Source organism: Serinus canaria, chromosome 22, assembly GCF_022539315.1.
Source record: "Serinus canaria isolate serCan28SL12 chromosome 22, serCan2020, whole genome shotgun sequence".
Classification (NCBI taxonomy): Eukaryota; Metazoa; Chordata; class Aves; order Passeriformes; family Fringillidae; genus Serinus; species Serinus canaria.
This window is the reverse complement of record NC_066335.1, coordinates 3,183,745-3,194,247: the sequence shown is the minus strand read 5'-3', so window position 1 is coordinate 3,194,247 and position 10,503 is coordinate 3,183,745. Positions and strand designations below refer to the sequence as shown.

Genomic DNA, 10,503 nt, shown 5'->3' with positions numbered 1-10,503 from the left:
CCGGGGTTGATCCAGGCAATTCCTTCTTGCCCACCCCGAGGACACTCCACATCTCCCAGCGGTTTATATCCACCCCCTCCCGCTCTATTTCCAGCCCTTGCACCGAAACCGGGCGAATTTCGGGGTCGTCTCCCCGCGCGCCTTTCCCGTGACGTCACGCTCCCCCCGCCATGTGACGTCACGCCCCCGCCGCGTGGCGTCACTGCGGCGCGCGGCCCCGGGGGTGAGCGCTGCCGGAAGGGGCGGGGCCAAAAGCGGCGGCACTTCCGGGAGCGGCACGGGGCGGAGGGGGAACATGAGCTGGTGAGTGCGGGGGGAGCCCGGGGCACCGGGAGCGGGCACGGCGGGGGAGCGGGAGTGCCGGCACCGGGTTAGGGCGGAGGAACCGGGACCAGCGGGACCGGGAGCGGGAGAGCCGGCACCGGCACTGGGACTGGGACTGGGGCTGGGACAGGGACAGGGCGGAGGAACCGGGACCAGCGGAACCGGGAGAGGGGCACGGCGCGGGGAACGGGAACGCCGGCACCGGGTCAGGACGAAAGGAGCGGAGCAGAGCTGGGGAACGGGAGCGCCGGGACTGGGTCAGCGCGGAGGAACCGGAACCGGGAGCGGGGCAGGGGAACCGGAACCGCTGGCACCGGCCCGCCCGGGCCCGGCTCCTCACCTTGGGCACTGCGGGTGAGGAGGAGCCGGGGACGGGCCCGGAGCGGCCCCGGTGCTGAGCGGCCTTGGCCCGCTGGGAGCCCCGGTGGAGGCCCTGGAGCGGAGCCGGTGCTGCCGGGGCTTGTCCCGGTGCAGGCCCTGGAGCGGAGCCGGTGCGTTCACAGTGCTGGCCTGGCCTGGCCCGGTGCTGGCCCCGGAGCGGAGCCGGTGCCTTCACAGTGCTGGCCTGGCCCGGCCCGGTGCTGGCCCCGGAGTGGGTCCCGGTGCTGGCCTGGCTTGGCCCCGGTGCTGGCCCTGGAGTGGAGCCGGTGCTGGTCGGGCTTGGCCCGGTGCTGGCCCTGGTGGGGTCCTCAGTGCTGGCCAGGTTTGTCCTGGTGCTGGCCCTGGTGGGGTCCCCAGTCCTGACCAGGACTTGGGGAGGTTTGTCCCAGTCTTGGCCAGGTTTGTCCTGGTGGGGTCCCCAATCCTGGCCAGGTTTGTCCCAGTGCTGGCCCTGGTGGAATCCCCAGTCCTGACCAGATTTGCCTCAATCCTGGCCAGGTTTGTCCTGGTGGGGTCCCCAGTCCTGGCCAGGCTTGTGCCTGCTGTCCCTGTAGTCCCCCCCACAGGTGTGCACCCCTAACACCCCTCACCTGTGCCCCCCACAGCACCCCCTGACCCCTTCCCACTGTTCCCCCTCCTCCCTGCTCCTGCCCAGGTGCTGCTGCAGGTACATGGAGGGTCCCCCAGGTTCCCCATTTGCTCTGAGATGCTGAAAAAACACCTTCAACTCCATGAAAGTAAAGCTTTTTCCTTTAAAAACAGAGGAAAGAAGAATTCCCATATGTTTGAATCAAACTGATGAGGGCTCAGTTTGGACATATTGGTGCTTATTTAATTGAATGGTATTAGAAATTAATAATATTAGAAATTAATCTGGACTGCTGTGTGTGATTTCTCACCCTGGGTAGTTCTGGAGATCCAGTGCTGTTGTGGGAGGCAAAGGATGGATGGATCAAGAGCTCAAAGGGCTTTTCCTTGCCTGGCAGGTTGAGTTCCGTGGTGACAATGGAAAATTTTTTGGGTTGGGAGCTGTGGAAGTTGTGGTTTGGAAATGTACTGCAAGAATGTAATGAGGCACACAGAGGTGCTGATTAAAACTGGGCATTTGGGCTAAAAATACACATTTATCCACTGGAATCGCTTTGGACTCAGAACAGCAACAGTTATGGACAGTGTTGGCTAACGAGGGTTTGGAGCCAACTTTTCCCAGGGAATCTGAGGGAAGGGACTCTGGAAGGGACCCTCTGGTCCAGGAGGAGCTTCAGAGCCAAAATGTGAGGAATAAATAATCCCTTCATGTGTTGGATGAGGAATAATTTGGGTTCCACTTGCACCTCACGGTGTCCATCCATCCCCAGGGACTGTCCCTTGTCACCACAACACACGTGGCTTTTTCTGGGAGCCCTTTCTCCGGGAGATTGGGAGTTTGCACCTCTTTTTGGGGAGGAATCCGAGGTCGTTGCCTGCCAGGTTTTGGCTTCCTTTATCTACCTCTGTTGAGGTTGGGATTGAAGGTACTTGAGATGATAATTTAGACTCAGATGTTTATTATTTGTCATCGGTTACAGTCTCACAGCAGTGAGTTTTGTAGTCTTCCATTAACAAGGCACAAAATGGTTAACTATCTCTTGGTACAAGGTCTTTTAGGGTTAAATTATCCAATTAAGAAATTGGATAATTTAACACCTAAATTATTTTCACTTTTAACCCAATAACTGATCACTTGAAGTCCGCGCTGTGGACTTTTCTGTTCAATTACAAAATAACCACCCAAACCCGTGAAGAAGAAGGTGAAGAAGAACAACCTGCCTCAGCCCTAAATCCTCCATCTCGCTTCATATTTATTACTATTTTATAAAACCCCAATTTTTCGTCCTGTGATGTCACACACTTCTGAGCAACTCCACACCCATAATCCCAGTGCTGTCGATCCATTTTGGAAGCCTTTCCCACAGCCTCAGGTCCAATGCAGCGCTCTCCTGGGAGTCAGGGTCTGTCTGCACAGAAAGTCTGACATTCTCAGCACCCAGAACTCCAAGAGCTGCCCAGCGAGCGGGGGGAACTCCGGGGGAATTCTGAGTCTCTTTCTTGTCCGGCTGCGTCACCCTCCGGAGCGCGGCTGACGCACGAGGGGCTCGGGGCCCGCGGGGCTCCAGTGCAGCCACACAATCGCCCTCAGTGCAGCCATGGGTGTGTGTGTGTGCCCTCAGTCTGGCACTGTGTGTGTGTGTGCCCTCAGTGCAGCCATGGGTGTGTGTGTGCCCTCAGTGCAGCCATGAGTCTGTGTGTGTGTGTGCCCTCAGTGCAGCCATGGGTGTGTGTGTGTGCCCTCAGTCTGGCACTGTGTGTGTGCCCTCAGTGCAGCCATGGGTGTGTGTGTGTGCCCTCAGTGCAGCCATGGGTGTGTGTGTGCCCTCAGTCTGGCACTGTGTGTGTGTGCCCTCAGTCTGGCACTGTGTGTGTGTGTGCCCTCAGTGCAGCCATGAGTGTGTGTGCCCTCAGTCTGGCACTGTGTGTGTGTGTGCCCTCAGTGCAGCCATGGGTGTGTGTGTGTGCCCTCAGTGCAGCCATGAGTGTGTGTGTGCCCTCAGTGCAGCCATGAGCGTGTGTGTGCCCTCAGTGCAGCCATGAGTGTGTGTGCCCTCAGTCTGGCACTGTGTGTGTGCCCTCAGTGCAGCCATGAGCGTGTGTGCCCTCAGTCTGGCACTGTGTGTGTGCCCTCAGCGCAGCCATGGGTGTGTGTGTGCCCTCAGTGCAGCCATGAGTGTGTGTGTGCCCTCAGTGCAGCCATGAGTGTGTGTGCCCTCAGTCTGGCACTGTGTGTGTGCCCTCAGTGCAGCCATGAGTGTGTGTGTGCCCTCAGTGCAGCCATGAGTGTGTGTGTGCCCTCAGTGCAGCCATGGGTGTGTGTGTGCCCTCAGTGCAGCCATGGGTGTGTGTGTGCCCTCAGTCTGGCACTGTGTGTGTGTGTGCCCTCAGTGCAGCCATGAGTGTGTGTGTGCCCTCAGTGCAGCCATGAGTGTGTGTGTGCCCTCAGTGCAGCCATGAGCGTGTGTGCCCTCAGTCTGGCACTGTGTGTGTGCCCTCAGTGCAGCCATGAGTGTGTGTGTGCCCTCAGTGCAGCCATGAGCGTGTGTGTGTGCCCTCAGTGCAGCCATGAGTGTGTGTGTGCCCTCAGTGCAGCCATGAGCGTTTGTGCCCTCAGTGCAGCCATGAGTGTGTGTGTGCCCTCAGTGCAGCCATGAGTGTGTGTGCCCACAGTCTGGCAGTGTGTGTGTGTACCCTCAGTCTGGCACTGTGTGTGTGCCCTCAGTGCAGCCATGAGTGTGTGCCCTCAGTCCAGCCCTGAGCGTGTGTGCCCTCAGTGCAGCCCTGAGCTTGTGCCCTCAGTCCAGCAATGAGTGTGTGTGCTCAGTCTGGCCCTGTGTGTGTGTGTGTGTGTGTGTGTGTGTGTGTGTGCCCTCAGTCTGGCACTGTGTGTGTGCCCTCAGTCCAGCCATGAGCGTGTGTGCCCTCAGAGCAGCCCTTAGCGTGTGCCCTCAGTCTGGCACTGTGTGTGTGCCCTCAGTCCGGCCCTGAGCGTGTGTGTGCCCTCATTCTGGCCGCTCTCCCCCGGGGCTGCCCTCCCTCCATCAATCGGGCCATTCACGGGTGACGGGCCCGGGTGACGTCCGTGGCAGCGCTGACACACGTGGGGTCGTGCCCCGCTGCTGAAATGTCACAGTTCTGGCCCTGGGGAGGCAGAGCTTTGTTCCAGCCCTTTGGGAAGTGTTGGACTATGCATGCATACACTATGTGAACTTTCTATCCAGCTTTAAAAATGCTCTACAAACTCATTTCCCTCCGGGAAGCAGGGACTTTGCTCAGCTTCCATGTGCGTCGCTCTGGCGTTGGTCACCGTTAGTCCTGGGTTGATCCTTCTTTTTCCAGGGTTTAGATGCTGCAGCTGAGGAAGAGGATGGAGCTTTGTCCTCAGCTTTGTCTGGCAGAGCTGGAAGTGGCATGGACTGCCACTATTTGGGCTCCTGGGCACTCATATCCTTAATTTTTTTTGTAAGGGAAATCCCCAGAGATTTAAGGACTGTTGGCAGGTTGGTGTTTGTTGAGTGGTGTGGAGTTAATCCTGAGCCATCCCTTGTTCCTTGTGAGTTCTCTGTGCTGCATGAGGTCTGGGAATGCTCCCAGGAACACAGGGAATGCTCCCTGGAACACGAAGAACACTCTGGGAACACAGGGATCACTCCCAAGAGCACAGTGATGACCCTTGTACCAACACAGGAAAGCTGTTCCAGAGGGCTCTGCTGGTGACAGAGCTTGAATTAAGCCCCCAAATTCCCAATTCCTGCACCCAGGCAGTGAGGCAGCTCTGCCTGTCTAGCCTTGCATGGACAGCTGGGATGTTTTTGGAATCTCAGCTGAGCTCCATGGCTTCCTTTAGGCTTTGGGTTGGGGCATCCTCATCCTCCTCTTCCTCATGTGCAGTGATTCCCTTGGCCATCACTCCTTCAAAAAATAAAGGGAATGGAATTCTGGATTTTACTGTATCACCCCCTTACTGCCCCGAGCACTGCATTTTTGACTTCATAAAGTGCTTTTTAAGGTTCCTGAGACTGCATCAAACCAAACCTCATAACCAGACTCCCAAACATCCCCTGCTCCAGTTTCCCACTCCCGCTCAGGTGAATTCCCACAGGGAAAAGGGGGTGTTCTTTGTCTCTCCCGGAGGATGGGAGGCTGGATGGGTTCGCACAGCCTTAAAAGTGGGGTTGTTGGTTATTCCTGGTATTTTCTGGTTTATGGATTTGCACAGGTTGTTGGTTATTCCTGGTATTTTCTGGTTTATGGATTTGCACAGGTTGTTGGTTATTCCTGGTATTTTCTGGTTTATGGATTTGCACAGGCTGTTGGGCTTTCCCAATGCTTTCCCTGTTATGGATTTGCCCAGGCTGTTGGTTATTCCTGGTGTTTTCTGTGTTACGGATTTGCACAGGTTGTTGATTATTCCCAATGCTTTCCCTGTTATGGGTTTGCCCAGGCTGTTGGTTATCCTGGTATTTTCGGGTTTATGGATTTGCCCAGGCTGTTGGTTATCCTGGTATTTTCGGGTTTATGGATTTGCACAGGCTGTTGGTTATTCCTGGTGTTTTCCATGTTATGGATTTGCACAGGCTATTGGTTATTCCTGGTATTTTCTCTATTAAGGATTTGCACAGGCTGTTGGTTATTCCCAATGTTTTCCATGCTATGGATTTGCACAGGTTGTTGGGTATTCCCAATGCTTTCTTTGTTATGGATTTGCAGAGGTTGTTGGTTATTCCCAATGTTTCCCTGTTACGGATTTGCACAGGCTGTTGGTTATTCCTGGTGCTTTCCCTGTTATGGATTTGCAGAGGTTGTTGGTTATTCCCAGTGCTTTCCCTGTTATGGATTTGCACAAGTTGTTGGTTATTCCTGGTATTTTCGGGTTTATGGATTTGCACAGGCTGTTGGTTATTCCTGGTGTTTTCCCTATTATGGATTTGCCCAGGTTGTTGGTTATTCCTGGTGTTTTCCCTGTTATGGGTTTGCACAGGCTGTTGGTTATTCCCGGTATTTTCCATGTTTTGGAGCCATGGGCACGCTGGGCAGGTGCAATGCAAACCCAGCCCCAGGCTCTGTTTTCCTCCCTCTGAATCAATATTGATGTTTTTTGGAGCCCGACGTGGCCGATGGCAGCGCTCCCCCGTCCCTGCAGGTTTCAGTGATACTGGGATCAGGAGATGAGCATGGGATAAAATTACCTGGGATGAAGCAAGTGGATACCAGAGCGGTGAGCGAGGCTCCCAAACACCTCCCTGTTACCTGTGCAAGGTGCTTTGCACATCCCAAAGTTTTTATCATGGTGAAACTGGAGCTCCAGCTGGGCATTTCCCGGGGTGGAGCAGCTGGGAAGAGCCACCTGCCACCTCCCCTGCCACCATCACAGGCCTCGGAGTGGTTATTCCTTAATTGTTCATTTTTCCACCTGTTTTGTCCAGGTAGCTCCAACCCAGTGCTCTGGTTGAGCCACAACCGTGTTTCACAACCGTGCTTAAAATGGATATTTTTGTAGCATAGTCAGGGCCTAAAACAGCCCTGCAAAATTCTGCTCGCCCACGCGCCTGGCGTGAGTAATTTTCTTTTGATGGGTGAGTAAAATATCATTATTTTTTTCATGCTCCTCTTGGAATGGGTGGGAGAGAGGATTCTGACATTATTTTTGATTTGCTTAACACTGACACCGCGCCTGGCTCTGTGCAGGATGCAGAGGGACCCACTCCCAGGAGCTCATCCCTCCACTGCCAAACTTCAGGAAGGTGCCTTGTTTTCCCTGGCCTGACCTAAAATCCAGAAAATCGATGTTTACACCTCTTTTTTTGCCTCTTCTTACACCTCTCTTTCCCTTCTCCCCCACTGCAGCAGCTCGCCCTGACATCCCTGCATGCCTTAAAGCCTCCAGGTTCCCAGGGATGGGGCTGAAATCCAGGTGGGAGCGCTCACCTGGCTCATTCCTGAGGGATCCCATCCCCACATCCCTCCCATCCCCACCCCGTGACCTCCCCTCTCATCTCCTCGAGGAGAGCACCCAAACGGGGATTTGGCGCAGAGTCTCCCTCGACAGAAGCTGTTTGTGATCCGTTGGAATCATTTTTTTTCCCTTTTTTTTTTTTTTTTTTCCCTCTTTTTTTTTTTTTTTTTTGCCTCCGTGCTGTGTTTGGAGCGGTTGCCATGAGTTCCTGGGAGGGGGGGAGCGGGGTGGGACGGTGCCTGCGGTTTCCATGGACACGCCGGGAGCACAGCGAGGAGGCATCCGGGAGATTCACGCCTAACCTGTGCCTGCCCTCCTGCCTGGCTCACCTGGGCACAGCTGGCATCCCCTCCTGCCCGGGGATTTGGGTGTTTTTAGGCAGCCCAATCCAGGTTTCCAGGATTTTGGTGTGCGGTGTTCCCTCTCCTTTTGCAGGCTGGCATGAGACTCGGGAATGCTGCTCAGGAAAGGTCTCTCAGCTTCCTTTGAACTTCCTGGCTTTTCCCTATCATGGAAAAATCCTTCCCTAACCTCCATCCCTCAGGGAAGCTTCACCCAAGTGGAGAGGGAGGAGAAGCTCAACCAAGTTCAGTCAGTAGCAGAGTGAGAAAGTGAAGCTTCACATCCTTCCTGGAGTGCTCCCGACCTTCCTGTTGGAAGTGTTTGCAGGAACACTTTGATCCCTCTGGGATGGCAGCTGATCCCATGACCAGGCAGCTTTTCTGACCAGGCAGCTTTTCTGACCAGGCAGCTTTTCTGGATGCAGCTGAATCCATTCCCAACCCAGCAGCTCAGGGAAGGACCCAATTCCTGTGATAGCTTTGGGATGATTTTTGTCCACACAGAGGATCAGGTGTGAAGGGATGGCTTTGTAGAATCCCTCATCATCCCACGTGCCAAAATCTTTGGGAAAGCCAGGCTCAGAGGGTCGGGGTCACCCTGGCAGCGCGGGAGGCTGGGTGTCATCCTCCTGCCTGCAGGCACTGAGAGGTTTCTTTCCGGTGAAGGAATTGAGATTTTTGGTGGAAATTCAAAGAGTGAGAAGCTCTGGCGGGCATCCAGGCTATGCTGGCGCTTGGGGTTTCAGTGAGAGAGAGAGAGAAAGGGGAAAAAAACCCTGAAACTTTCCACGGGAAGCGGGCACTTCCCACAAAACATGGATTTAGTCGGTGGTCTGGCAGTGGTACCAGTACAAACCAGTTTTGGCCACCAGTTCATACCAAAGTGGGACCTGCGGGTCCCCTGCAGGTGCCACTCGTGCCCACCTGGGGCAGGAATATTGAATTCAGAGCCTCAGTGTCACTTTTCCCAAATTAATTAACATCCAAACTGCCCCAGCCTCTGCTGTCCCCATCCCTGCCTGTCCATCCTTCTCTCCTTTCCCAATCTCTGCCTGGCAGCTCAGCATCCCCAGGGACAGCATTTTATCAACTGTGGGTGAAAATATTTGGTGTTTATCCCTTGCTTATCCGCCAAGGGTCTTCTGGGGCCTGATTAGGGGTGGCAAAGCCGTGTTGAGCTGGAATGAGCTGGGAAAAAGAATCACATCCCACAGGGAATTTATCCCCTGAGCATGTTCTGAGCTCCATCCCAGCTCCCTACAGCCAGGGGTGATGTCAAGGTTGGATGTCCACCCTAGGAAAGGACCATTCCTCCCCAATTTAGCAAGGATTGAGAGATTCCTGCTGGCAATTCCTGCCTTCCAGGGGACTGCTGGGGAGTGGGAGGGGGAGCTCCATGTTTTAAGCTGCAGATCCCCACAGACCTCATGGAGCTGTATCCCCTCCCTGCCTGGGAGGTTTGTTTCCAACTCTCCTGTGCATCCAGAGGAGAATTAACTGCTTTGGTGTGTGTGGCCCTGCGTTTGCACATGGAGAAGCCAAGTAAATAGATGAGATTGCTGGGGAAACTTCAGAGAAAATCAGCCACAGCTTCTCCCACCTTCCCCTCCCTGGGGTTCCTGAGCATCCCCGAGTAGAGCTCGCAGGATTCTCTCCACCCACACTTTTTTTCCTTACTTTAAGCTCTTCCCACCCTCTCCCTGCAGTGTTTCACCCTCCTCCCTCCCCCCTGAACCCTGCTGCTTTCCCAAACTCCAGGTGCCCTCCCAGGGAGGGGGGCTGTGAGGGGCCGGGGTGCTCCCCCAGCCCCGCGGGCTGGGAACGCTCTGGCTGTGACTCAGCGCGCTCGGCTCTTCAGGAACGGGATTTCAAGGGATTTCACACCCCAAACACAACCCCAGCTTTCTCTCGCTCAGCAGAAACGAGACATCAGGAAAAAAAAAAAGAAAAAAAAAAAAAGCAGCACCGATTCTGGTTTTTCTTTGGTGTTTATAGAGCCAGGCTCAGCTTTGAAGGGACCAGGGAGATCCGTGGAATTCATGGCAGTGATGGATATGGATCCACCTCCCCCCAGTTTATTTGTATTATCCCCATCCTGCATGTTCTAACCAGCAAAAAAACCTCTTAATTTTGAAGCAAATGGTTGTGATGATGCTGTCTCAGCTGCACTTTGTCCCCCCACAATTTTGCAGGCAGGGACACAACTCCCAGAGGGGCAAAACTTCAGTGCCAGCAGCAGTTTTGAGGCGTGGGGTGAATCCATTTGGTTTAAAAGCTCCAATAAAATTCATACCTTTCATCTTTTTTTTCCTTCCTTCTTTTTTTCCTGCTCATCCATCTTCCCCCCCCACCCTCCCAGAGAATCATATTAAAAGGCAGTGATTTAAAAACCAGGAAAATTATGTAAAATTGTAAAATAGAACAAAAACCTCCAATAATTGAGGAACAGACCTGACTTGCACAGGGTTATTTTTTTAGAGGTTTTACTGAGACAGACATAATTACCAAGTGGCATCACGATGCTGATAGAGATATTTACTGCTGCACGGGAGATTTGCAGCGCTCCACTGACTTCCCTTTGTTTCTGGGAGAAGAAAAGGGATTTTTGGGGTTCCTTGGTGGGGTGAGGTTGGGGAATGGGATGGAGCAGGACCCCCTGTGCTCCCTCTGCCTTCTCATCCCCAACCAATGGCTTTTCCTACCCCAAATCCCTCTTGGTACCAAATTCCCTGGATTGAACCATTTTTCCAGTCATCAACACCACTTTGGGATGCTCTTTGTGCCTCCCAGAGGGGCAGGTTGTGCACAGGTAATTCTTTAATCACCTTTTTAATTGTCCTTTCCCACTAGGAACCAACCTGGCTCCAGCTCCTCACTCGTTCCTGCCCTCCCAGAGAGTGACAAACTGGT

General features: G+C 54.1%; 1 protein-coding gene across 1 annotated transcript in view; it reads left to right on the top strand.

Moving 5' to 3' along the window:
• Positions 1-200: 200 nt before the first annotated feature.
• Positions 201-10,503, top strand: part of BIN3 (bridging integrator 3) — a 44,254-nt gene continuing 33,951 nt past the window's right edge. Inside the window, exon 1 of the mRNA XM_030231781.2 lies at positions 201-303. Within this exon, the coding sequence (XP_030087641.1) occupies positions 296-303 (8 nt within the window). The 5' untranslated portion in view covers positions 201-295. The remainder of the gene's footprint in view (positions 304-10,503) is intronic.